The sequence below is a fragment of the Neoarius graeffei genome, chromosome 10, assembly GCF_027579695.1.
Source record: "Neoarius graeffei isolate fNeoGra1 chromosome 10, fNeoGra1.pri, whole genome shotgun sequence".
Classification (NCBI taxonomy): domain Eukaryota; kingdom Metazoa; phylum Chordata; class Actinopteri; order Siluriformes; family Ariidae; genus Neoarius; species Neoarius graeffei.
In genome coordinates this window covers 61,977,310-62,004,794 of record NC_083578.1, presented here as the reverse complement: position 1 = coordinate 62,004,794, position 27,485 = coordinate 61,977,310, and the positions used below count along the sequence as shown (strand labels likewise).

The 27,485-nt window shown below is 42.4% G+C and overlaps 1 protein-coding gene across 1 annotated transcript; it reads right to left on the bottom strand.

The window, feature by feature from the left end:
* Window positions 1-1,254: 1,254 nt before the first annotated feature.
* sypl2b (synaptophysin-like 2b) lies at window positions 1,255-26,884 on the bottom strand. The gene is made up of 6 exons (XM_060932033.1): window positions 26,777-26,884; window positions 26,503-26,577; window positions 23,337-23,458; window positions 23,007-23,211; window positions 4,756-4,947; window positions 1,255-2,387 (listed from the first exon to the last, which is right to left on the bottom strand). The coding sequence occupies exons 1-6, from the start codon at window positions 26,780-26,782 to the stop codon at window positions 2,265-2,267; spliced, it is 723 nt and encodes a 240-aa protein (XP_060788016.1). The 5' UTR covers window positions 26,783-26,884; the 3' UTR covers window positions 1,255-2,264.
* Between the last annotated feature and the right edge of the window lie 601 nt (window positions 26,885-27,485).

Here is a 27,485-nt window from a genome sequence, read left to right as displayed (position 1 = left end):
GTTGACATTACCCATGAAATAACAGAACACGGCTTTATGGGATTAATTTTACCCAAAGCATTTAGTGTTCCATGGGTGAGAGATTATTGGATTTAATACACCACTAACTACAAACACCAGATTCTATTGTCAGTAATAAGCTTGGAGAAGTACTTACCACAGCACACAAGCACTAACTTGACACAGGAACATCAAAAATAAAGCATCAACAAACATCACATCCAGAATCACTAAGCACGTGACAAATATCTCATTATCTCTAGCCGCTTTATCCTGTTCTACAGGGTCGCAGGCAAGCTGGAGCCTATCCCAGCTGACTACGGGTGAAAGGCGGGGTACACCCTGGACAAGTCGCCAGCTCATCGCAGGGCTGACACATAGACACAGACAACCATTCACACTCACATTCACACCTACGGTCAATTTAGAGTCACCAGTTAGCCTAACCTGCATGTCTTTGGACTGTGGGGGAAACCGGAGCACCCGGAGGAAACCCACGCGGACACGTGGAGAACATGCAAACTCCACACAGAAAGGCCCTCGCCGGCCACGGGGCTCGAACCCGTACCTTCTTGCTGTGAGGCGACAGCGCTAACCACTACACCACCGTGTCGCCCCGTGACAAATATCTCATCTCATTATCTCAAGCCGCTTTATCCTTCTACAGGGTCGCAGGCAAGCTGGAGCCTATCCCAGCTGACTACGGGCGAAAGGCGGGGTACACCCTGGACAAGTCGCCAGGTCATCACAGGGCTGACACAGACAACCATTCACACTCACATTCACACCTACGGTCAATTTAGAGTCACCAGTTAACCTAACCTGCATGTCTTTGGACTGTGGGGGAAACCAGAGCACCCGGAGGAAACCCACGCGGACACGGGGAGAACATGCAAACTCCGCACAGAAAGGCCCTCGCCGGCCACAGGGCTCGAACCCGGACCTTCTTGCTGTGAGGCGACAGCGCTAACCACTACACCACCGTGTCGCCCCGTGACAAATATGTCAAACATGTTTAATATGCTTCATGGTGGAATTTTCCTTTAAATAAAACAGGGTGTGTCGTGTTGCTCTCCCAATTACATTGTCAGTTTTACAGTACAACTATATGAATTAGTTTTGCTTTGGTTCTAACATATTCCTGAGCACATAACTTGTGTTTTATATGAATGGGTTCATCAGAACATATGCAGAATGAAAACTTTGTTCTTACAACACAATATAATATAAAACAATACAATTTTATTTGGTAAGCCACATTTGGATAATCGCACATGCATAAATTGAACAAAATCCTCTTTAATATTACTAGGTAATGGGTAAACAAGTAGTCAAATTGAAGAACGGCATTAATGAGGGAAAAATTATTCTTTCACTTTTATGCCTGAACAGGAAACCAATTAATAGCAAAGCCATAACATTGCTTGAGATGGATTAAAAAAAAAAAAAAAAAAAAGTAATTGGTACTGCATTACAAAATTATGCAAGGAGTCATCACAAAGTATTTTTTAGAAACTGAATGCGCATTTTTAATTTACTGTAACTTCACATTTAGGTTGAAAAAACAAACATGAAACTCTAAGTAACAAACGGCTCATTTCATGAAAGGATGTAGGAAAAACTAAACTTGGGGAAAAAAAATGAAGGCAGCATAAATTCATACTGTATGTATAGTTTCTGTAACAGACGTCTCCAAGCGTAACAATCTCACAGCAGCTAAAGCAAATTTCATGGCTCACATCATCTCCTGTCATTTAGGAACATGGAAAATTTCATGCTGGAGGTTTTTGGGATCCAAATCCCCAAATATGCATGATTTTTTTTTTTTGTCAAATGCAAATAGTTTTGCAAAACGCAAAGAACCAAAATTATAGAAATGATCAGCAATGACACAAAGCACTAGGCTGAGGTTGTCATCAATAAAAAGTCCACCAAGGGTTCACATGCATTTTCACCCATGACCTTGGTTATTTAAAATTACGTGTTCAATATGGAGTGTAAAGTGCGTCTTTCTTTCCGATGCACGTAAAGATCAACTCACATTTATGAATCATATACATTTCCTCACAGTTTCAGTTCTTGAGAACGACAGAGTAATTTAAAGTGGAATTGTTTGAACTGAGCGTATGAACTCTAGAAAGGCATTACAGACCAAAACCTTACTTCCTGTGATTTGCAAAGTCACAGGAAGTTTAATCACAGAATCACAACTGTCTGAACTACAGTGGATAACTGTGGGCATCGCCATCTCTCGAACTCTTTTGTCAAGGCTGCCTTGTTGCTTCTTGCTGAGCGGCTGAAGGACCGGCCTGTGTATGGAAGTGTGTCTCCTTAAAGATGAACCAGCAGTTTCCCCCCCATAAGATGAGATTAAGAAACCCAGAAATCTAGAAAAGGAGAAAAAAAATTAAGGGACAGGGTTTTTTTTTTAAAAACAAACAACTGAGGTACATTTAAGTATACTGACTAGCACCTTGTTATTTCTATCAGCTACAAGGATCAAATTTAGAGAATTTGCATTGCCACATATTGGCACACTGACATTCGGCAAGTATAAAAATTAAACCCCGTTCACCCTGAATTTGTCGAACAGTCTCACCTGGCTTGTAAAATGCCATGACTGTCTTAAGTCAAAAACTGAGCCACCTACATAAATTATCTATTAGAGCAGTGTTTCGAATTAATGCAAGAATTAACTGGAAGACAACAAACAAGGTTGTAAAAGACACACCCAAGGTGGACAGCTGGCATTTTCCTGTGTCTCCAGTACTTGTTAGGATTGCCAAAGCTGCCAAAATTAGTAGACATCACTTCAAAACAAAAAGTGCTTATATTTAGCGATCGGATGTCATTTCCTTATTCTCACAATAACGTAATAATTGTAGCACCTTGATGAAATAAGGTAATTATATCCTGCATTTTATTACTGCTTCATCAGGAAACATTGTATGACGGCACTAATTAAACAAACTAATTTTGCAACGGTCTTGATGTTAGGCTTTAAAACTAGATGGCCTTTTGATTTCATAAAATCGGTGACATTTAGTTCCCTCTGAAATTTGGTCATTGTGATATGTTTATTTCTGTAATATCCCCCACTTAAAAAAAAAAAAAAAAAACAGCCCATTCTGTGGCTGGGAAGTTATTTAATTTGAGGGGATTCCCTCGCAAATAATATGCATGAAATCGAGCAGTCAAGCAGACCGAGGAAGTCCGTGTGCACATGCACAGGTTTACCTTCGTCTTCTTTTGGGTTTTACGGCAGCTGGCATCCACAGTGTTGCATTACAGCCATCTACAGGTTTACCTTTGAGCGTGCACTGATGGTTACATCATTCTGTCGCTAAATGAACAGCTGATCACACCGAGGTGCTCGCTGACCGCCAATATTTATTAGTTTGGTCCTGCGTTTCCTTTTCTTTGCAACATAAGGTCTTTTCTTCTTGCTTTCCGTTACTGTACTCGGTCTTTCACATTTCATTCGCATCCTCCATTTTCCTTTCCTGTTTCAAGTTTGTATCCCACAACGCCTTGCACGAACGGGGAAAGCCCACCACGGGATGCATGACATTGTATTGCGTCATGGTGAAGCAGGAAAAAATAGCGGAGAATTTAGAGCCACGTGGCCCTAAATTGATTCATTGTTCCATTTAAAAAAAATAAAAATAAAATTGGAAGTCTGTGATTCAAAAATTCAGTAGCTTTCGGTCCACTAAAAAAAAAATAATTGGGGGTCAGGGAAAACTCTTATGACCTACACTTGAAAAATCTGAAAGGCAGTCTAGCTTTAAAATAGTGTCTAGGGTTTGGAACGGACAGTGTACACTTAGACAATAGAAGGTTGGATAGAATATAGTGTTGGATAGAATTGCTATATTAAATTCGTTGTGCATGCGATTTATAAGAAAGCATGCAAATAAACCTCTCTTCATTTGTGTGATGGCTGAAAGCACTTGATTAGATGAGCAAATCCGGCACAACATTCCACATAGCCGGATAACAGTATGAGTATAGCTTTTTTTTAAATTGATACGAGACTGATTATTTAGGAAATGACATCAAAGGGCAAAATGTATACACCGTTTGGGATTTTGTTTGATATTGGCTAGTAATTCTGGCTCTAGCGTTGGAATGGGGTTCGTTTTGGCAGAGTTGGCAACCCAGCTATTGACGAAATGAGACTAAACTGTCACCGGAGGCACAGTTGAGACACGTGCTGTTCATTCGTAATCTAATCATCTGAGACGGATGTTAATACAGAGTCTGAAAGAGGCTGATATTAAAACCAGTTACATAAGCAATGACTGTAAATATACAGACGATACAGCATCTACATGGCAATCATCTCCAAATCAGACATCAGTATCAATAAGCACTAAAAACAGTACAAGCTGGTCAATTCCATATTAGTGATGTTTCTTTGTAAATGAAACAATTTCAGTTATACCCACAATATTTACTTTGCTAGAAGCTCCATAAAACCAGTCCATGCACTTAAACTTTGTTAAATATCTTCCTGTCTCGAAACATACGCAGGTGGCAACTATGACAACTATCCAAAAATTTTTTTTTAAAAAATTGCGGTTTGCTGACTCAATCACAACTACAACTAGATTGAGAAACAGCCTTATAAAAGGCATAGATATCAAGTCACATTATTTTTATATATCATATTTACTGTATCCACAAATACAGAGAAAAAAAAATCTGAAGTTTAAGACACCACACTACCGACAGTCGTCAAAGCAGTCTTACCACTGAAGAATTGAGGGGGCCGAAAGTAGGAAGGGCACCTGGACTGCACTTATTTACGGTGTTCTTACAGGCTTTGATGAAAGAAAGGAGTTTTGTTGGACTCGTAGCCCCTTTCACATCCGTTAGGCCTTTTCCCCAGGCAGAAGAAGCCACCAGCCACAAGAACGTGAAGATTGCAGTTACTATCAGATCCTGTGGAATGAAGGTAGGGGTTTAAGTGGTCATTCATGGAGGATGATACTAATGATTTCTGCAAGCATATCATCTGTTTGGTTTCATATGAACATCTACCTGTAACTCACATTACATGGTCAAATACAGTGCCTTAAAAAAGTATCCATACCCCTTGAACTTTCACATTTTTCCACCTTACAACCACGAACTTAAAGTTTAAGATTTTGTGTGATAGACCAAGAGTAGCACATAATTGTGAAGTGAAAGGAAAATGATAAATGGTCTTCAAAATTTTAAAGAAATAAAAATCTGAAAAACGTGATGTTCATTAGTATTCAGCCCCTCTGCATCAATACTTTGTAGAGCCACCTTTTACTGCAATTACAGCTGCAAGTCTTTTGTGGTATGTCTCTACCAGCTTTGCACATCTGGACACTGAAAATTTTGCCCATTTTTCTTTGCAAAATAGCTCAAGCTCAGCCAGATTGGATGGAGAGCATCTGTGAACAGCAATTTTCAAGTCTTGCCACAGATGCTCAATGGGATTTAGGTCTGGACTTTGACTGGGCCATTCTAACACATGAATATTCTTTGATCTAAACCATTCCATTGTAGCTCTGGCTGTATGTTTAGGGTCACTGTCTTGCTGGAAGGTGAATCTCCTTCCCAGTCTCAAGTCATTTGCAGCCTCCAACAGGTTTTCTTCCAGGATTGCCCTGTATTTAGCTCCATCCATCTTCCCATCAACTCTGACCAGCTTCCCTGTCCCTGCTGAAGAAAAGCATCCCCATAGCATGATGCTGCCACCACCATGTTTCACAGTGGGGATGGTGTGTGCAGGGTGATGAGCAGTGTTAGTTTTCCGCCACACATAGCACTTTGCATTTAGGCCAAAAAGTTCAACTTTGGTCTCATCTGACCAAAGCACCTTCTTCCACATGTTTGCTGTGTCCCCTACATGGCTTCTGGCAAACGGGGCTTCTTATGCCTGTCTTTCAACAATGGCTTTCTTCTTGCCACTCTTCCAAAAAGGCCAGGTTTGTGGAGTGTATGACTTATAGTTGTCCTGTGCACAGATTCTCCCACCTGAGCTGTGGATTTCTGCAGCTCTCCCAGAGTGATCATGGGCCTCTTGGCTGCTTCTCTGACCAGTGCTCTCCTTGCTCGCTCTGTCAGTTTAGGTGGACGGCCATGTCTTGGTAGGTTTGCAGTTGTGCCATACTTTTTCCATTTTTGAATGATGGGTTGAACAGTGCTTCTTGAGATGTTCAGAGCTTGGGATATTTTTTTATAACCCAACCCTGCTTTAAACTTCTCCAGAACTTTATCCCTGACCTGTCTGGTGAGTTCTTTGGTCTTCATGATGCTGTTTGTTCTTCAGTGTTCTCTAACAAACCACTGAGGCCTTCACAGAACAAATGTATTTATGCTAAGAGTAAATTACACACAGTAGGACTCTATTAACTAATTAGATGACTTCTGAAGGCAATTGATTGCACTGGATTGTATTTACAGGTATCAGAGGACAGGGGGCTGAATACTAATGCACACCACATTTTTCAGATTTTATTTGTTTAAAATTTTGAAGACCATTTATTTTCATTTCACTTCACAATTATGTGCTACTCTGTGTTGGTCTATCACATAAAATCTCAATAAAAATCTTTGAAGTTCATGGTTGTAAGGTGGAAAAATGTGAAAAAGTTCAAGGGGTATGAATACTTTTGCAAGGCGCTGTACATGTTGATACCCCTCTGAATTATTCTGGTTTTTACTTTACATCCATTGATGATAGGTGCATAAAATTAAGCGCACAGCCATGCAATCTCCACAAACATGGACAGTAAAATGGGTCATGCTGAAGAGCTCAGTGACTTTAAATTTGGCATAGTCAGAGGATGCTACAAATCAGTTTGTGAAATTTCAGCCCTGCTAGATCTGCCCCAGTCAACTACAAGTGCTATTATTGTGAAATGGAAACCTCTAGAAGCAACAATGGCTCAGGCATGAAGCGGTAGGACCCCACACACACACACACACACACCAGGGCCACCGAGTGCTGAAGCATGTAGTGCTTTAAAAAAAGAAGAAAAAAAAAAAGTCACCTATTCTGTGTACCACTCACCATACTAGTGCATCTCAAAAAATTAGAATATTGTGAAAAAGTTCAATATTTTCCATCAGTTATTTAAGAAAGTGAAAATGTTATATATTATAGACTCATTACACAAACTAAAATGTTTCAAGCATTTTTCTATTTTAATCAGTATGGCATACAGTACAAAAACGTAAAAAAAAACCATCTCAAAATATTACAATATTTCATTTCGAGTTTGAGTAAAACAGTATGAACACGGTGCATCTCTCGGTCTAGTTCAGTACACACAACCACAATCATGGGGAAGACTGCTGACTTGACTGTTGTCCAGAAGATGATCACCGATGCCCTCCACAAGGAGGGTAAGCCACAAAAGGTCATTGCTGAAAAGGGTGGCTGGAAAAGGTGCACAAGCAACAGGGATGGCCGCAGTCTTGAGAGGATTGTCAAGAAAAGTTGATTCAAGAACTTGGGAAAGCTTCACAAGGAGTGGACTGAGGCTGGTGTCAGTGTATCAAGACCCATCACGAACAGACATCTTCAAGAAAGGGGATACAACTTTCACATTCCTAATATCAAGCTACTCCTGAGCCAGAGACAATGTCAGAAGTGTCTTATCTGGGCTACGGAGAGAAAGAACTGGACTGTTGCTCAGTGGTCCAAAGTCCTCTTTTCAGATGAAAGTACATTTTGCATTTAATTTGGAAATCATGGTTCTAGAGTCTGGAGGAAGAGTGGAGAGGCACAGAATCCAAGGTGTTTGAAGCCCAGTGTGAAGTTTCCACAGTCTGTGATGATTTGGGGTGCCATGTCGTCTGCTGGTGTTGGTCCACTGTATTTTATCAAGTCCAAAGTCAACACAGCCATCTACCAGGAGATTTTAGAGCACTTCATGCTTCCATCTGCTGACGAGCTTTTTGGAGATGCTGATTTCCTTTTCCAGCAGGACTTAGCACCTACCCACAGTGCCAAAACTACTACCAAATGGTTTGCTGACCATGATATTACTGTGTTTGACTGGCCAGCCAACTTGCCTGACCTGAACCCCATAGAGAATCTATGGGGTATTGTCAAGAGGAAGATGAGAAACACCCGACCCAAAAATACAGATATGCTGAAGGCCACCATCAATGCAACCTGGGCTTCAATAACACCTCAGCAGTGCCACAGACTGATCACCTCCATGCCACACTGCATTGATAGAGTAATTCATGGTAAAGGAGCCCCAACCAACCAATGTATAAATAAATATACTTTTCAGAAGTTGGACATTTCTGTATTGTAAATCCTTTTTTTGATTGCTCTTAGGGAATATGCTAATAATTTGAGATGCTGGATTTCTGATTTTCATGAGCTATAAGCCATAATCATCAAAATTAAAACAAAAAAAAGGCTTTAAATATTTCACTTTACATGTAATGAATATAGAATATATGAAAGTTTACCTTTTTGAATTAAATTATGGGAAAAAAGGAACTTTTTCATGTTATTCTAATTTTTTGAGATGCACTAGTATAGTTCCAAACTGTCTCTAGGAGCAAGCTCACCACAAGAACTGTGCATTCAGAGCTTCACGCAATGGGTTTCCATGGCCAAGCAGCGGCACACAAGCCTCAGATTACTATGCGCAATGCCAAGTGTTGGCTGGAATGGTGTAAAGCACACCACCTCTGGACTCTGAAGCAGTGGAACCATCTTCTCTCGAGTGATAATCACGCAGCAGTCTTATGAATGAATGTGGGTTTGGCAGATGCCAGGAGAACGCTACCTAATGGAATGCAGCGTAGCAACAGTTTGGTGGAGGAGGGACAATGATGTGGGGCTGTTTGTCAGGGTTTGGCCCACTTCCAGTGAAGGGTGATGTTAATACTACATCATACAGTGGCGAACCGTTACTATTAGAGCTGGGACTTGAGCTCAGTCAAAACTGAGCCAGACACACCAAAAAAGCAACAGGGCAAAGTAGGGCTGCACGATTATGGAAAAAATGATAATCACAATTATCTTGATCAAAATTGTAATCGCGATTATTAATCACGATTATTCTTGATGTTAGGGAAAAATCACTCAAATTTTATTTCACTATATTCAAACTAGGGGTGTGCGATCTGACGATATAAAATCGTTAAGAATAAGAACAAGTAGAAGATCACAGACGATCTGCCAAAGTGGAGAAATCGTATAGATCGCCTTGGCCAATGAGCGCAATAACTTTTTTTTTCCCCTTTGGGTACAATAACTTGACGTTCTATGCTGGTTCCCACCGACGCGGCAGACGTAAGACGTCCTTAACCTGTAGAGGGACTGAAAATCCGCGATCGCGGAAAACGGGCGGAAGTTGCGGAATTATGCATCTGAAACGGAACTTATTGTCAGAAATGGAATCTACACATTCTAAGCTTGGGGAGGCTGGAGCCGCCAATGGGAAAACGAAACTAAAGCCGAGCACCGTGGCTCTTCGTCGGGCTGGAGCCCAGGATAGAAACGAAACCTAAGCGGAGCCCCGCAGCGTGGAGGTGCGCTGTGGGGCTCCGCTTAGGTTTCGTTTCTATCCCGAGGTGGCACGCCGTGCCCGCGCTGGTTCTTTGGGCAGAGTGCAGAGGTCTCTGGCTGTCAAGTTTGGGGAAGGCTTCTTTAAATATAAACTACATTTAGAGCACAAGAGGCTGGTGCTAGCAACATTCAAACAGCCACAATAAAGCTATGCAGAAGCCTCCCCACCACCAGTCTGGACCATTTTCAAAAAGCTATTTGGTGTTTTGATACTTAAATCATTTCAAAATAACCGAAGACTGTATGTTATTCAACATTTCATATTTTACTTTCTTTTTTATATTCTAAGAATGCACTTTATCAGAGTGATGTTTACTTTATCAGAGTAATGTTTACTTAGTGTTGTCTTCACAACCAATAGTGCACTTTATCAGTGTTAGTGTGTTTACAATGTTTGCACATGCAAAATTGCTACTATTAATTAAAATCTGTTCAGAAAGGTTTGTAGCCCCAAAATGCCCGTTTGTTTTTTTTCGATGGAAGATCGTGATAAAAAATCGAAATTTTGTTAAAAAATCGTGATATGACATTTTTGCCATATCGCCCACCCCTAATTCAAACAAACGATATGAACAGCTTTCAGTGCAGAATGAAATTTAAAAGAGAAATTCTGATTTCCAAATGACAAATAAATGAAATTTATCCAAGAAATTACCAAAGGATGAAGGAACTGAAAACTCAGTTGCAACAATTACATAGCATTATACTGAGGCCTACAAGTTTTTAGCTAGAAAGAGCAGCCTATCAACATGCTCTGGCTTTAAACATGAGCGAAGGCAGGTCACAACATTGCCTCCAGTGCTAAATAGTCTGTTGTTCCGACACAGTTAGCTTTTCTCCCTCACCTCAATCTGTTACCTACTCTCACGCCATTAGGGAGCGAACCGACGCATGTAAGGTTTCATTACTCCGCCTAAGGCTTGCTTGCTTATTTAGGCGGAGTCAGGGCTCGAAATTAACTTTTTTTCTTTGTGTCCCCCAGTGGTCCCGAATTCTGTGTTGTATTGTCCCGAATGGAAGCAATAGTGTCCCCATTTTTTTCCTCTCTGAAATAACCAGTGGTTAATATTATCATATGAAGTTACTATTATATTTGTAACTATGCGATTTTGAACCCTTTATATCATTTTTACAATAAGTCACAAGACACAAGCGACATGTCCTATACATCATCTACTTCAAAATTACAGTTATTGCATTTTCAGTTTATTAAACTTTGGCGATCTCACTGTATGAATAGATACCCGTTTATTTAAAGGGGCCAACTAGCTCATTCAGAAAATGTTTCAACTCCCTACATCTGCAGTACACTTTAGTTGAAAATAAGACCCCTTTTATGTTCATTTCATCTACTTATACCTTGAATATCTGTTGGCACTTATAAGGCCAACTTATAATTTTCACCATTACCGTTATCCATTTTTATGAACTTTCCGTTATCCATTTTATGAACTTTCGCTGCCGAAGCGTGGGTGCAAACGTTAGCAACATCAGCATAGTGCAGGTCCGAGCCTAGTTGTGCTGCTGACTGACTAAACTTTCTGAACTAGAAAGACACCAAGAAAACTCACTTATTCTGTTGAACGGTATCTTCCGTCAATATCATCCACATCATTCCTGTTGTATTTTATAACGTGTCTAACAGTGTTCATTAAGTTCATTCAGTTGCTCGCGTTGCCTGCAGACCAGGCGATGACACTTTGGATCCTGAAGGTCCCGGAGACGTTATGTCTGGGCTTTCAGTTTCTTCCCCGCGGTCGGTCCGCTTCAACCACTTAAGCATTTTTGTTCTGGCAAGAGTCGGCGCAGCGTGTGCGGTAGCAATTCCATTCCAAGTCCATATAATGCGGACTCCGGCCGAAGATTCTCGAACAGAATGCGCTGCTCTGTAGCCTACGGATGCAGGTGCATCGAAAGTGTAGCTACTATGTATTTTTCGCTGTTAACGTTTTAAAATTAAAATTGACAAATGAGGTGAATGTCTACGTATGTGTTACGGCTTTGTAAATAATATTAATGTAGAACTTTTTTTCTAGATCTATTTTTTTCCATTGTCCCGGGATTGTCCCAGATATGATAATTTTGTGTCCCGATGACATTTTTTATGGTCCCCGGGACACCGTTAGTTTCGAGCGCTGGGCGGAGCAATGAAACCTTACATGCGTCGGTTCGCCCCCTAATGGTTTGGCGGAGTACTGGTCAAAAAGTGCTTGATCATATGCAGCAGAGCTCGGATTTTAAATGGAAATAAATCGCGATTTTCATTTAATTTAATCGTGGCAGCCAAAATCGCGATTTTCGATTAAATTCGATTGATTGTGCAGCCCTAGGGCAAAGGATTTTGCAAGGGATTAGCGGCGGGCTGCCAGGTCACTCCGTTGTGTGTAGCTGTCGATGTTGATTTTAAAAGTAACTAAGTAAATTACAGAGGGAAATGAATACTCAAGTCTGAGTGAAAAATACTGTGGTGACTGTGCGTGTTAGAAGAGTCCAGAGATAGAAACCTTAGTTTCTTGGTCGCTAGCCTGTGCTACTTGCTCTCGATAGCACTGGCTTGACCGGTTACTTAACATTCGCCAACACTACTGATGAATGACTTGTGGTTATGCTCACGTTGGCCTTCGAGAAGGCCTAGGGTGATACGTTTTTGGTCCCTCCCACTATAAATCAAAATCTGATTGCTTATTCACCCATCACTTCCTACATAAACATACACTGCCATGGCCTTCTGTCCCAGCAATGACATCCTAACCAATGAGTGAGCAGCTCTAAACTCTTCTCAGCCTAGAGACCAAAAAAAAAACCTCATTGGATAACTGTTTTAATGTTTTCAGGACAGTAACCCTTTCATTTCTGGAGCAAATTTGATAGAAAAGGAGGCCAAATTAGAATTAGAAGAGAATAATTATAATGAAATTATGAAAGAAATTAAATATAATATTTGAAATGCTGATATGTTTGGGCCTTCTCTGAAGGCCTAAAAGGCCCTAACGGTTCCCCTCTTACATCATCCAAAGACACTGTAGATAACTGTATGCTTTTATTTTTATGGCAACAGTTGAGGGCAGGTCCTTTCCTGTTCCAGCACGACTGTGCCACTGTGCATAAAGTAAGCTCCATAATAGACATGGTTTAACAAGTTTGGTGTGGAGGAACTCCAGTGGTCTGCGCAGAGCCCTGATCTCAACTCCAATGAACGCTTTTGGGATGAATTGGAATGTCAACTGTGAGCCGAGCCCTCTTGTCCAATATCAGTGCCTGACCTCACAAAAGCTCTTGACTGACTGGCCACAAATTTCCACAGACACACTCCAACATTGTGGAGAAAAACTTTTTCGAAAAGTGAAGGCCATTATAGCTGCAAAGGCGGCGGGGATGCTCAATATTTATGCCCATGATTTTGGAATAGGATGTTCTATCGACTCATAGTGTAATGGTCAGATGCCCACATTTTGAGCCATATAGTGTAGTTCAGTGTTTCAAGTGAATTTAATGTCCTTAAACCCTACTTTTTTCCTTGCACAAAGCAGGGCTCGAAATTCGCTGTGGTCCGGTCGCACGAGGCGACTTAATTTGCCATTTGGCGGGTAATTCCTGTCACTAGCCAGCCTGGCTGGCTAGTTGAAAATAAAATATATGAAGCGAGGATTCAGACTAGGGCTGTGCGATATATCGAATATACTCAATACTGTACATCTCTGAAAATTCTGTGAGAGATACATAAAATTATTATATCATAACTATCAAGTATTTTATGGTCATCTGCCAACTTGCGTTTGTTTCGTGTTTAAAACCTTTTCCGGTGGTTTTCTCCCTGTGCCTCAGGCAGTAACGTGAGAGGCTGCCTAAGGGTTAAAATAAATAAATAAATGTCACGCACTCGCCAACCAATCCTGGGTGACATCTCGGTGCTGAAAGGAACTTGCGGGAAGATTTTCTAGTTTCAGTTTACAGCCAGTGTTGCCAGATTGGGCGGTTTTGAATTCTACTTTGCAGGCAAAAAATGGCTTGGGCTGGCTGACAAAAATTGGCCAGGTTTGAGGTTAGTTCGGCGGGTTATCATCAGATGTTTATAAATATTTCGCAGCAACGTTGTGTGAGAGAATGCAGCCAGAGACACTTATGGCCCTTTTCCACTACCCTTTTTCAGCTCACTTCAGCCTGACACGGCTCGTGTTTCGACTATCTCAGAGCAGCACGACTCAGCTCGCTTCAGCCCTACTCAGCACCCAAAACTCGCAGAGTTTTGGAGTAGGGCTGAAGCGAGCCAAACCGAGCCGAGTGGGGCTAGGGGCGTGAGGAGACACTCCCCTGTGCACTGATTGGTGAGGAGGAGTGTCCTCACATGCCCACACATGCCCCGCGAGCGCGCTGGGATCTGTAAACACCGTAAACCCGGAAGAAGAAGAATTACGAATTATGAGAATTTCTGAAGCCTTATGCGCCTCGCCTCATCTATACGCTCTTGCCAGTATCTGTTGGCGTTGTCGGTGACAACAAGCCACAGCACCAAGACCAGCAACACTAACGACTCCATGTCCTCCATGTTTATTGTTTACTATCCGGGTCGTGAGACTACCGCTTAAAAGATCACTGATGTCACTGTTTGTGCCGCCTAACGACATCACGTGACGTCCACCCACTTTCGCTAACTCCACCCAATGTGTCCACCCACTTCCAGCCAGCATGGTTCAGCGCGATTGTAGTCGAAATGCAACTCCAACAGCCCTGCTCAGCCCGACTCAGCACGGCACGGCTCAGCCGCGTTGGTAGTGGAAAAGCGGTATTATATAGCCTTAGAAGAACTTTGATGCAGTGCACTCTATGTACTATCTACGTCCACTAGTCTACATCCAATCCAAATTAAACACTTCTGTGACCCAATCAGAGATCGTGGGCATCACACGACACAGAGTGTCGTTTAAGTATACTGTATAAAACAGGTACAATCTAACAAATCCACAAAAATCAGGATAACAGATGAAGAAAATATATGGATGTAGACAAAAATAAATTAAGCAGAACAACTAGGCCTATAAAATTAATAAAACAGGATAAATAAAAAGATAAATAAATAAAAGACAAATAAAAAATAAATAACCTCAGCAATGCAGATGTTAGATATGCATCGTAGCCTAACATAGCCTACATAATAATGTGCGTGTGTTAGAGGTCTGCGCGGGACAGAATTTTCAGTCCCGCTCCCGCCAAGAATTATGATTTTCAGTCCCGCTCCCGCCCGTGCCTGCCATATTTTGTCCCGCTCCCGCCCACAAATCCCACATGATGCAGACGTTCGCGTTATTTCTCACGAAAGTTCTTGTCATTGGCTTGGGGAATTAAACATGCTGAGCTTAGCTGAGCTCTCCACTGACCGATCCTTCACCTAGCGCACGTAGCGAGGGTGCGTGTTGCCAGGCGGCATGCGCAGCTGAAGCTTTACAGAGATTCCCAACACACCTACCAAAATCTACAGTGGATATTAAGAATATTGTACATAACTTGTGTCACTCCTCACATTTACTTTCTAGGAAATACAAGTAGGCCTATAAGAAATTAATATAATTTAAACACACAGCGTGATGGTGCCCCGCCCCCTACTTTGAGTGGATTTGAGCATAAAATATCTACAGCTCACGTTCAGGGGTGCGTTTCCCAAACAACCAACCAAGTTAGCATTAAACCAATATGGATTTCAGGACTCTTGACTTTTTAACGGTAAATGTACCTCTTTTTAAAGCAGCACTTACTTCTGAAGCACTGTGAGCTTCACTAGAGGAGCTCTGCTCTTCTGCCATGATCAGAGATCTCAAACACGGAAGAGCGGAAAGGAATCGGAAACGTACGCGAGATTAGACCACATCCGCAAATTTAGGCATCTTAAAATGTTATTAATGCCAAATAAAATATCCAGCACAAATTATATATGATAGACAAATTAATAATTTATAAATTTTAATTTAAACACGTTTTTAGTTAGCGGGACTGCAGCTTATCACCTCTCCCACCTGCTCCCGCATTGTGCACTCCCCCTCCCGCCCGCAATGAGCTTTCAAAGTTTGTCCCGCGCCGCACTGCTTTGCGTCGGATCCCGCGGGACTCCCACGGGAGTGCAGGGCTCTAGTGTGCGTCACCTACTGGTGCAGGTAGGACTCAGAACACAGCAGATGATTGCAAAGTTAAAATCTGATTCAACCATACAGCAGGTTTTTCACCTCCAGCACTGACAGTCTCATGTTGCCATTTAGAAGTTGTTTGCATTATTGTTTGATTTACAAATAGTATACTGGTCTTTAACTGCATATTTTTACTTTACAAGATAGGCATCAAGTACATTTTGGGCGGTTTTAAGTGCATTTTGTTGGGTTTTGAACATATTTTGGGCTGGAAAACGTCAGCAGTATCTGGCAACACTTTTTACAGCGCTGACTCAGTTCGTGCAATCGCTGGTGTTGCACAGGCTACCGTGTAAGCGCTGCCAGTTTCAGCGACAAATTAAAAATGGAAGCGGACGAATTGGTTCCTAAAAGAACTAGTAAGGGGTCAGTCATCTGGCATTCTTTTGGATATCGCGAGGAGGACGTGGAACAGCAAATGCCAGTTTGTAAAGTGTGCAAAAAAAAAGTAAAAAAATACTCAGGTCTTGAAATAAATGCACATTAGTCATGAACAATGGTAACTACTCTCTTTTGTGTTATTTTTGACAGAAGTAAAATTCATACATGAACAAATTTTGGCGAGTTGATTTTCTGTTTGGCTAGTTACTTTGGAAGGTAACTAGTCCGGCTGGCTGGTGAAAAAAATATATGAATTTTGAGCCCTGCAAAGCAACAATCATTATGCTGATTGACCATGTGTTTTCAAACCATAGCTGATCCAAAAGGCTATAAATTGATGGAAAATCAATAAAATCAGCCGATTTTCACGGAATCTGCCGAGACTGAACTGGAAGATCCCGAAGGGGTGCGTGACGTCACACATCTAACAATCCCGGCATCAATTTCGTTCATGTGCACAGCAATGGTTAGACCAGTCTCGATATGGAATCATGTTTTGGAGAGAATTCTGATCGTGATTCTTATATGTCGGATGAGGGGGCAGAAGATTATCAAGGATTTTCTGGAGTAAATGGTTCTCTTTTCGAGCCCCCAAGATGAGAAACTGCCAGTTCACGACAGTCCCACTCACCGCCAATAGCGCACCACCAGCCAGAGAAAACTGAAAACACAGATTGGTTTGTGGATTTTTATTCTAAGCTGGCTACTGCAAAATATAGAGAAAAATGTTTGCATGTACCTCAATAGATGCAGAAATATAATCTTTTAAAACGTACACTTAAGTGTAATTACTGAAAGAAAATAATGAAGTGGGAGATAATAGTGGAATCGACAAACTGTCCAAATTTCAGATCAAATGTCATTTATTCAATAAACGGGTTTCTTTTTTTTGCTCCAATAATTCCCATGTGGTCGTTCTGGTGGCGACAAACATTTGATGAATCAGATTTATTATTAGTAGGTGACCTGAAATCTGCCCGCTTTGTTTGCACAAAGCTCACCTACTGCCGCTTTAGTGTCATTTCTCGGAAATTCGTGAACGGAATGTCCTGTTGTATATGGATTTGAACATCCAAACAACGCAGCGCTTTCCCATCGTTATTTTTGTAAGATTCCAACAACAATATCCAATTTCAGCTAGTAAATAAGCACGGAGTCAGATGAACCGAAATAACCCGGTTATCTGGGTCTTCACATGTGACATCATGCGAGATTTGCCCTGAGGCAAAGCTGCCTTTTTCCGGGATCCGAAATTTATTGATAGTTTATCATCAAGCACAAAACTAACAAATAATCTTATTTCCCCCCCTGCTTTATTAATTCATTTTGGTCATTACTAATATCTATTCATTTTAAAGCATTACATACAGTACACTTTAATTCGGTGTTTTTGATTTTTCACTTGAGTGATGACATGTGCTCGAGACCTACATGCATATTCATTCATCTTCAGCAATGGCTTTATTCTAGGTGACATCATGGTGCATGACCCTCCTAGTGAGGCGCCTATCCCAGTTACACCAGTCCATCGCAGGGCACCATGCATACCCCTGCAGAATTGCTGCTCACTGGATTTTTTTTGCCCTCTTCTGTGTAATCTCTAAAGACTGCTGTGCATGAAAATACCAGTAGATCATCAGTTCCTGAAATAATCACTCCAGCCTGTCTTGCACCAACAACCACACCACGATCAGAGCTGCTGAGATCACATTTATGCCGCTTTTCCACTACAAACGCGGCTGAGTCGTGCCGTGCCGAGTCGAGCTGAGTCGAGCTGAGCGGGGCTGTTGGAGTTGCATTTCGACTACAACCGCGCTGAACCGTGCTGGCTGGAAGTGGGTGGACACATTGGGTGGAGTTAGCGAAAGTGGGTGGACGTCATGTGATGCCGTTAAGCAGCGCAAACAGTGACATCAGTGACAGTGGCGGAACAAGTCAGAGCCGGGCCGGGGGCGGGGCAAATGACCGGGCCCTTTATTAAAGCTTATTATAACATCATTTTAGGCTACAAAATGTCCGCAACTGCGGTGTTTACCAATTTCAACACTACCGGGTGCAACTATGTTATTTAGTACATCAAGTCCTTCAAACGAACATGTAACTCAGAAACAAAAAACATTAGGATACTGTACATGGCTCATAATAAAACATCAATAGCCTATACTGCGCACATTATTTGAAGGGCATACGAATGAGCGCTCAGAGGTTGCAACGCTGACAGGAAGAGTCAGAAATAAAAGGAGGGCGGTGCAAACCTCACTGAATGCACTGTGTTTACCAATTTCAACACTACGGGGTGCAACTATGTTAGTTTGTACATTAAGTCCTTCAAACGAACATGTAACTCAGAAACAAAAAAAAACATTAGGCGACATACTGTACATGGCTCATAATAAAACATCAATAGCCTACTGCGCGCATTATTTGAAGGGCATACGGCGAGCCTTGCGCTCCGCGAACTCGTCCACGATGCTCTGTATGTCACTGATTCAGTGATCTTTTCAGCGGTAGTCTCACGACCCGAATAGTAAACAATAAACATGGAGGACATGGAGTCGTTAGTGTTGCTGGTCTTGGTGCTGTGGCTTGTTGTCACCGACAACGCGGACAGATACTGGCAAGAGCGTATAGATGAGGCGAGGCGCATGAGGCGAGGCGCATAAGGCTTCAGAAATTCTCGTAATTCATAATTATTCTTCTTCCGGGTTTGTGGTGTTTACAGATCCCAGCGCGCTCGCGGGGCGTGTGTGGGCATGTGAGGACACTCCTCCTCACCAATCAGTGCACAGGGGAGTGTCTGCTCATGCCCCCAACCTCAGTCGGCACGGTTTGGCTCGCTTCAGTCCCACTCCAAAACGGTGCGAGTTTTCGGGGCTAAGCAGGGCTGAAACGAGCTGAGTCGTGCTGGTTTTTGGTAGTCGAAACGCGAGCCGTGTCGGGCTGAAGTGAGCTGAAGCGAGCTGAAGTGAGCTGAAAAAGGGTAGTGGAAAAGGGCCATTACACCACTGTGATTTTTGATATGAACACTAAAGCCTAGGTCACAACCGGACGTACGATTTTTTGGCCGTGCGATTTTTGGCGCTTCCCAAACCGCTGCTTTTTTTTTGTTCGTGGAAAAAGACGCACGTTGGCCGCAAGTTTGTCTTGCAACCTGAAAAAAACATAAGCGCCCGTAGAGTTTGTTTGACATGACAAAGAACCTCTGCGGCCAGTCTACGGCTCGAAAATCAGCACGTCACACGCGCGCCCTCTGTGCGTTTCACGCGTGCCCGCCGTGCGTTTCTTGCACGTAGACCGGCCCTAGGAGCACGTACGGCCGGTTGTGACCAAGGCTTAACTGAAGCTTTTGACCTGCACCTCCAGGACTTTGTGCACTGTGCTGGTGACACACACTTGGCTGATTGCATAGTTGCATGAACGTCCAGGAGCACGGGTGTTCCTAATGCTGATTGTATAGCTAGTTTCAAATGCCTCTAGTGCTTTATGCTCCTCTTTCGCAGCTGCTGTCTACAAAATGCACCCTTCCACTTTTTCACCTACACATAAGTGAGAAAAGTTAGCTTCCACCGCAGCAGGAGTTGCCGAGATTTATGAACAACATGCAACTCAATCAGTTCACGTGACCTGGGATGTCCAACTATGGTATACAGGCTTTCGTCTAAACGGGGGAACAGGGGTGCTGCGCCCTCTTACTCTCGGCATGCGCCCCCTTACTGACTCTGTGAAAACATCCCAGCAACACTACGTGACAATGTGTCTGATCATCAAATACGTTATAATTGCTCCAAAAATATTCCAATCATAGTAGATACACCGCCAGACGGTGCAAAAACAATCCGAATTGGCGTTTTCCAGACTGAGGCCCCATGTTGTTTAGTTGTTTACTTGTCGCGGCTGCTCTCGCGAGATTTGACATGGGTTACATACAAGGTCAGCTGACTTGTAGAGCGAGATTTCTCGAGACTGAATGACCTTTCACCCACCGGCGCAGGAGCTTTTGACAGAAGTAGTTCGCGAGTTGTTTTTGTTGACACTTGGGCATTTAAAGATGTCATCCCGCGGCACGAAGCGGAAGAAAGCCAAAGACTGTCCGGAGCAGAAGAAGATTACTTCTTTCTTTTTCAATGTTGACAGACAATTTGTTACAATTTCCCTCTCAGATACTCAGAATGTCCCATTGGAGCATTTTTCAAAGGCTTTGCACGGCAGGGGGGGGGGGGGGGGACAACCGGCACCATCTCCCCCCCCCGCTTCGCTCCCTCGCCATGGTGAGCGCCCTCATACTAAATTTTTCTAGAAAAAACCCTGGTATACTTTTTACAATGCCACATATTGTTCACTTTTTCAGTCACATGGCCAGTGCTTACTGATAAATTATGAACATGAAGGAAGCCACTGGTTAAAAATAAAGGCCTACTGATTTAGCACAAGTTTCACTTCCAACTGCAAGGTAACCCTGCACTCACAACTAAAATCCCAATATATAAGCATTAATTATTTGTTGGAAACACTAGTGTTACTCCCGTTAATGCGGTGAGAAACCTTGGAGATTGGTTTGACGGAAATTTGAATTTCCGCGGCCATATAACCAAGTTGTGTAATTTAACCTTTTACTCCTTGCATAATATTAGGCACATTTAGAAACATCTGACACCCCAGTCCACGCAAGCATTAATACATGCATTACTCATTAGTAGATTGGATTATTATAACAGCCTACTTTATGGATTGCCTGCTACATGCATAAATAAGCTACAATGGGTACAAAATGCAGCTGCTAGATTGATCCAACACCCCACGCTTTTGCCATATTTCACCTGTTGTACGAGTTACACTGGCTACCGGTAATGTTTTAAATTATTTTGATTACTTTTAAGGCTTTGCAAGGCTGTGACCGCGAGGGGCCTCGTGGTTAGCATGTCTGCCTCTCGATTGGGAGATCGCGAGTTCTACTCACGGTCGGGTCATACCAAAGACCATCATAAAAATGGTATCTACTGCCGTCTGGCAAGGCACACTGCAATACAGATGCGAGTGGGGAGTCAAACTCTCGTGATTATCAGAGGACTAGCCCCCCCCACTGTAACCCTAGCTATGTAATAGGCGAGAGGCCGAGGGCTACGGAAACTGGGATCGGCGCCGCCCTATGCGCCACATGGCGTGGCAAGGGACTTTGCAGGGCTGTGCCCAGTCATACACTACCGTTCAAAAGTTTGGGGTCACTTTGAAACGTCCTTATTTTTGAAAGAAAAGCACTGTTATTTTCAATGAAGATCACTTTAAACTAATCAGAAATCCACTCTATACATTGCTAGTGTGGTAAATGACTATTCTAGCTGCAAATGTCTGGTTTTTGGTGCAATATCTCCATAGGTGTATAGAGGCCCATTTCCAGCAACTATCACTCCAGTGTTCTAATGGTACAATGTGTTTGCTCATTGCCTCAGAAGGCTAATGGATGATTAGAAAACCCTTGTACAATCATGTTAGCACAGCTGAAAACAGTTGAGCTCTTTAGAGAAGCTATAAAACTGACCTTCCTTTGAGCAGATTGAGTTTCTGGAGCATCACATTTGTGGGGTCGATTAAATGCTCAAAATGGCCAGAAAAATGGCTTGACTAGATTTTCCATTCATTTTACAACTTATGGTGGTAAATAAAAGTGTGACTTTTCATGGAAAACACAAAATTGTCTGGGTGACCCCAAACTTTTGAACGGTAGTGTACATCACTGACCTTATGAACTACACTCAAATAACGAATGGTTACTTGCACCTCCTGCGCCAAGGACTAATGCCGCTTTTCCACTACCAATGCGGCTGAGTTGGGCCGAGCCGTGCTGAGTTGGGCTGAGTCGAGCTGAGTGGGGCTGTTGGAGTTGCATTTCGACTACAACCGCACTGAACCGTGCTGGCTGGAAGTGGGTGGACACATTGGGTGGAGTTAGCGAAAGTGGGTGGACGTCACGTGATGTCGTTAGGCGGCGCAAACAGTGACATCAGTGATCTTTTAAGCGGTAGTCTCACGACCCGGATAGTAAACAATAAACATGGAGGACATGGAGTCGTTAGTGTTGCTGGTCTTGGTGCTGTGGCTTGTTGTCACCGACAACGCCAACAGATACTGGCAAGAGCGTATAGATGAGGCGAGGCGCATTTGGCTTCAGAAATTCTCGGAATTCGTAATTATTCTCCTTCCAGGTTTACGGTGTTTACAGATCCCAGCGTGCTCGCGGGGCGTGTGTGGGCATGTGAGGACACTCCTCCTCACCAATCAGCGCACAGGGGAGTGTCTCCTCACGCCCCTAGCTCCACTCGGCTCGGCTCGCTTCAGCCCCACTCCAAAACCGTGCGAGTTTTGGGTGCTGAGTAGGGCTGAAGCGAGCCAAGTCGTGCTGCTCTAAGGTAGTCAAAACGCGAGCCATGTCGGGCTGAAGTGAGCTGAAAAAGGGTAGTGGAAAAGGGCCATATGACTACAAGAGATGGGGCTTTTGCTGGGGCTGCGCCAGTTTTGTGGAATTCATTACCCAGCCAGCTTAGAGCTGATGCTAGTTTAGATCATTTTAAATCTGCTTTGAAGACATTTATTTAGATTAGCTTATGATTAAAAACATTGTTATTTATTTGAATAAATTATCTTACAATAGTTTGTATGACATTTAAAGTGTGCATATATAAAATTTACAAAGGTCATATATAGATAAGTATCTGAATAAGTTACATACTGTACAAAACAAATATGGAGACTATTGAATCTTACCCAAAAGCAACATTCTGTCAATCTGAAGCATCAGTGTAATATGATATTAAATGAATAAAGTCAAGCCCAGTGCAGAGTTCAATTCATGAAGTGCACTAAAGCAGACTCACAATAACAGGGCCACGGTTTGACTCGCGATATACTTGCTGGTAGCCAACATACACCACAAGTATGCTGGTACAGTACAGGAAGGCCAGGACTCCAACTGCAACAAAGAACTGAGCTGAAGATGAATGGTCTCCAATCAGATGGTACTTTTCCGTTTCTGTTCTGTTCACTTCGCAGGTCGGCACATCGAACTCGGATTGAGACAATCTGCGTGAAACAAGACAAAGTGGAGTTTGTCTTTTCTAACAAAGATAAAGCCAACTGAATATATTCAATATATGGTAGTTTATTAGTGTGCAGTACAAAATGTAATAATGTTTAATAACATTCACCTAAAAGGGTATTCGAAGGAGACATTGATCTCATGGATACGGGCAGGCCCTTGACATTGGATATTAAAGCTTGTGGTGCTGGAATAATCACCAGTTGACGCAAATGCAAATATGGCAAACACCTGAGGACACAGTGCACAAAAGGAAACACAGTAAGAGCAGGAGAGGCCACAAAATACAAGAACAACTCTTTGCTTTTGGACAAATGTACTCAAATGGCTGATAATGTAGTAACAATAATAATAGTGAGGTCAACACTTTGTAGGTAGAGACAAGGATGGAAATTGCATCTTGAGGATTCTGTCAAATCTTTAGCCAGAGAATAAAGCATACTTTAGGGCCAACAGAGACGAGGTTAGAGACAAAGACGCCTCATTCACGCTCAAATGAAGGCTTAATAGTTTCCTCCCTTCAATGACTTCCTTCCACACAGGAAGCTTGGATGTTGTAAAGTCATTGTAGGTCATTCACTGATGAACCTCACAAATGTGAAGTCAGTATTACACACCGAAAGCACATCATGATGTGAGTGAGCCCAGGAATTGCGTACACACTGGGCATGACTGGTGAATTTAACAGGGAAGCAGTGGTTTAGATAGAAGGCATCAGTGCTACGAATGCTTAGGGGCTCTGCATGCTCTTGCGACAAGGCTTTCGCAGATAGCTTTTCGCAGACAGTTGTAATTTATCGTTGAGCGGGGAGTAATAGGCGTGTGTGATGTTATTCACCGCCACAACGCAAGGGGGCACGAAGTCGCGAAATCGCTAGGAGTAGTTGGTGGGTGTGGTTAGTGGAGTGTTTATCCTCCGGTTACTTATAATGACTAGAACTGGAGTCGTATAGATGTACGTACTTCCTCACTTCCTCGATCAACCGCTCTTCATGCTGCTCCATCTTCGCTTGTGTTTTTAAAAATGGCGGTCGTGAAAACAAAACAAACCGGGAAAGTAGGGAAGCGGAAGTGCGTGTACAGCAGATGTCGAGTGGACCAATCAGAGCCCTCGTCTGCGACGCTGTCTGTGGTGGTCACAATTTTTGGAAGGTGCGCGCAGAGCGTCTGCGAAGGGGGGGGGGGGGGGCTTCGCAGACGCCATCTGCGAGGACCAGGTTGTCAGCATAAATTGGCCTTTACAGCTCTGAAACATTAAAGTGCATATCACAGGTAAAGTCAGGAGCAAGATCAATGTAATTCTCTTATTTTATATTAAACTTTGGTCAAATATCTGTCACATATCTGTCACATTCTGCATTTTGTGCAATTTTTTTTTTACCTTGCGCAATACCAGAAATATTCAGTTGAAATCAAGCCATTTGAGACGAATTGGTCCGCCCCTGAAAAAAATTGGCATTTGGATTTCTCGGCAAACATTGATTTTCGTGACGTCATGTGCAGGACGCCTCCCTCTGAATCCTACGTCAGCGCTGGTTTGTTTATGAGAAAACGACCTGGTGGTTTTCTGCAAATTTCTTCAACGTTATCGCGTAATTATTAAAACGGTTAACAGATGTATCATAGGAGGGTGTAGCAACACTAATCTTGATGGGATTAGTACTCCTCATTTCCCAAAAGACCGGACAATGAGAGAGAAATGGGAGCGCTTGGTCTACACAGGCTGTGCACTGAAACTGTGCAAAGCTCTCGCAGCCTGCTGGCGCTTCCGCAGGTAACGTCACGAATTGGGCTCCAGACTCCCTTGGGATTTTTCCAGACGCGTTTTATTTTATTTATTTTTTTCTGCTGTAGACAGATGGCCTTGTGCAAAATTACCCTTCTGGATGAGTGTGTAAAGGGACATACTTTCATATAAAAATAAATAAATAAAAACCAAAATTGGTCCAGGATATGCACTTTAAGGGCTGAAAAACCATTTAACAAGGCTCTCACCCTACTCAAATGGACACCATACATTCAAACCTCTGATTCTTCCAAGCTAGGATGTAGAAAGGTGAGAAGTTCATTCTACTGTATGCGTATAATGACGATAAGGATGTGTGTCTGTATGGGCCGTCAGTGCAAAGAGCAAATGCAACCAAGGGGAATACCCTGTTTATTTTCATGTGAAGATAAGACATTTCCACGAAATAAAGTGAAGACTTTTTCCAAGGGATGAAAAGGGTATAACTAGACCTGAAACACGATCAAGGGCAACAAAAAAGGGAAGCATCGCAAGAGATCTGACATTTGCAACATACATACTTTGGCTGGGTATAACGAAAGCGGAGCATTTGCAAAAACTGGGTGTGTTCAATAAATACCACAAGACTGAGAAGGTGTAAAGAAACAAGAACTCGGGCGTAAAGAAAGATCAATACACAGCACAATCCCTGTGCTGAATTAGAAGCCATACATTAGGTCTAGTAGGATGCAGAAAGTCACTGTAAAAGTTATTTAAACTTTGTTGATTTTAGATTAACAACAGGGTGAGAGACGTGTGTGCGCATGCGCGGTATAGGGGGACATCCTAAAACGCTTAACGTGAAAAAGCTTAACGTAGCTTAATGTTCCAAAACAATGATCAATCATCACCAAACTTCTCATGCACATCTCTACTCATACACACTAAATATCAAAACAGAAATCCAAATATTATGGACGTAGCCTGCGTTAAGCTTTTTCATTTACATAGGGCCATGTTTTACTGTAAGCAGCTATAGCCCGGGGTAATGCAAAGAATTCATAACACTTATTCTTATTGTAACCGAGTTGGTTTTTAAAGTCCATTTTGACAGCGCAGGACATTTACCTTTGTTTGAGTATGTCTTGAAATACCACAATAATACTTCTTAGGCTGTTTTTCCTAAAAACACTGTTTCACTGATTGTATTAGGCACTATTTTTCATCCTTTGATACCAAATCTCCCGTGGCTGAACTACACATTCCTCACTAAAGCAAATCACATCAGCTTTTGTTTAAATACCTCACTTTACATTTTAACTGACACACCTACTTTGGACACTTTAGATACCGGATCCTGTTTAGTCATATCTTTTTTTTTCTGCAGTATATGTGCAGTTGCTTATTCATTTGACGTCCTTTACTGCTTATTTCGATATGATATTTAATGTATGGTCTTTTTATTTCCACTCCTTTTGCGGGTCTCTGCTCCTGTTCAAACCCCAAACAAATCACAGCAGAATATCAACGCTGGAAAACGTGTACTTACCCATTCCAGGACTCGTATAAATCCCAGTGGCTCTTTCAAAGGTCTGATATCTAACCAGAAAGCTGAAATTAGTTTCTAAAAGAGAAACAAAAACTCAAATCAGCGACTCTGCTGAACTTTATCCAGGAAAAGATCTCACCGCGCTCTGCCTCGAGGATGTGTATTTTCACCCCACACTGACTTTATACAGCTATCTATCTAGACAATATTTTCCATCTAAAAATATTAGCTTATTACACGGAATTAATTCAGAAAAAAATGTAAAGTAAAATACCTCCATAGTGCTGGTAGAAAAGACGCCCGTTGTCAGTTTCCGTTTTTTTCCCCCACTTTTGGCACAGTAGTGGTCACGTGATTCATGACGTCGAGATTCAGGATTGGACGAAGCCGTAAAACAAGTTTTGTTTTGTATTATAAAGTTAGCACTAACTAGTGTGTTAGTTGTATTGAGGTATTTCACCCACGTGACCAAGTCACGTGACGCAGCCATTTTGGACGGCACGCTTAACCCTCTGGAGTCTAAGGCTGCTGGGCCATAGAAGGTTCACGCTGCACGTTCACGTGAAGAACCGGACCCTGGGCCATTAAACTTCATGCTTGGATGTTCACGTGTTGCGTCTGTTCTACTTTGACCGAGTAACCAACAATATGGACTCTTCGGATGACGACGATTGCCTCATTCTGCTTTTACTGAGACAGAGGAAGAGAAAAAGGAACAGAATTTGGAGCCGAGAACACTTCCTTCTGAGAGAAACCCGTGGTGAATTTCACCGAACATTCTATAATCTGCTTGACAATCCCGATGAAGAACTATTTTTCAATTATACCATTCAATTATATTTTTTCTGAAGTTTTCCCCTGAAAGCATAGAGTTATCTCCCTAGACCCGTTCTGATTGGCTGGCGCGGCGGTGACCGCATGCATTGACTGGAGTTTCCGTCTTCACGCCTAGAAAAAAGTGTGCATGTTCATTTCACGCTTCA

Coding starts and splice junctions, on each gene's coding strand:
- sypl2b (XM_060932033.1), bottom strand. Junction 23,459..26,502: donor TTATACGAGTCCTGGAATGG/GTAAGTACACGT, acceptor CTGTGTCCTCAG/GTGTTTGCCATATTTGCATT. Junction 23,212..23,336: donor TCCTTCGAATACCCTTTTAG/GTGAATGTTATT, acceptor TGTTTCACGCAG/ATTGTCTCAATCCGAGTTCG.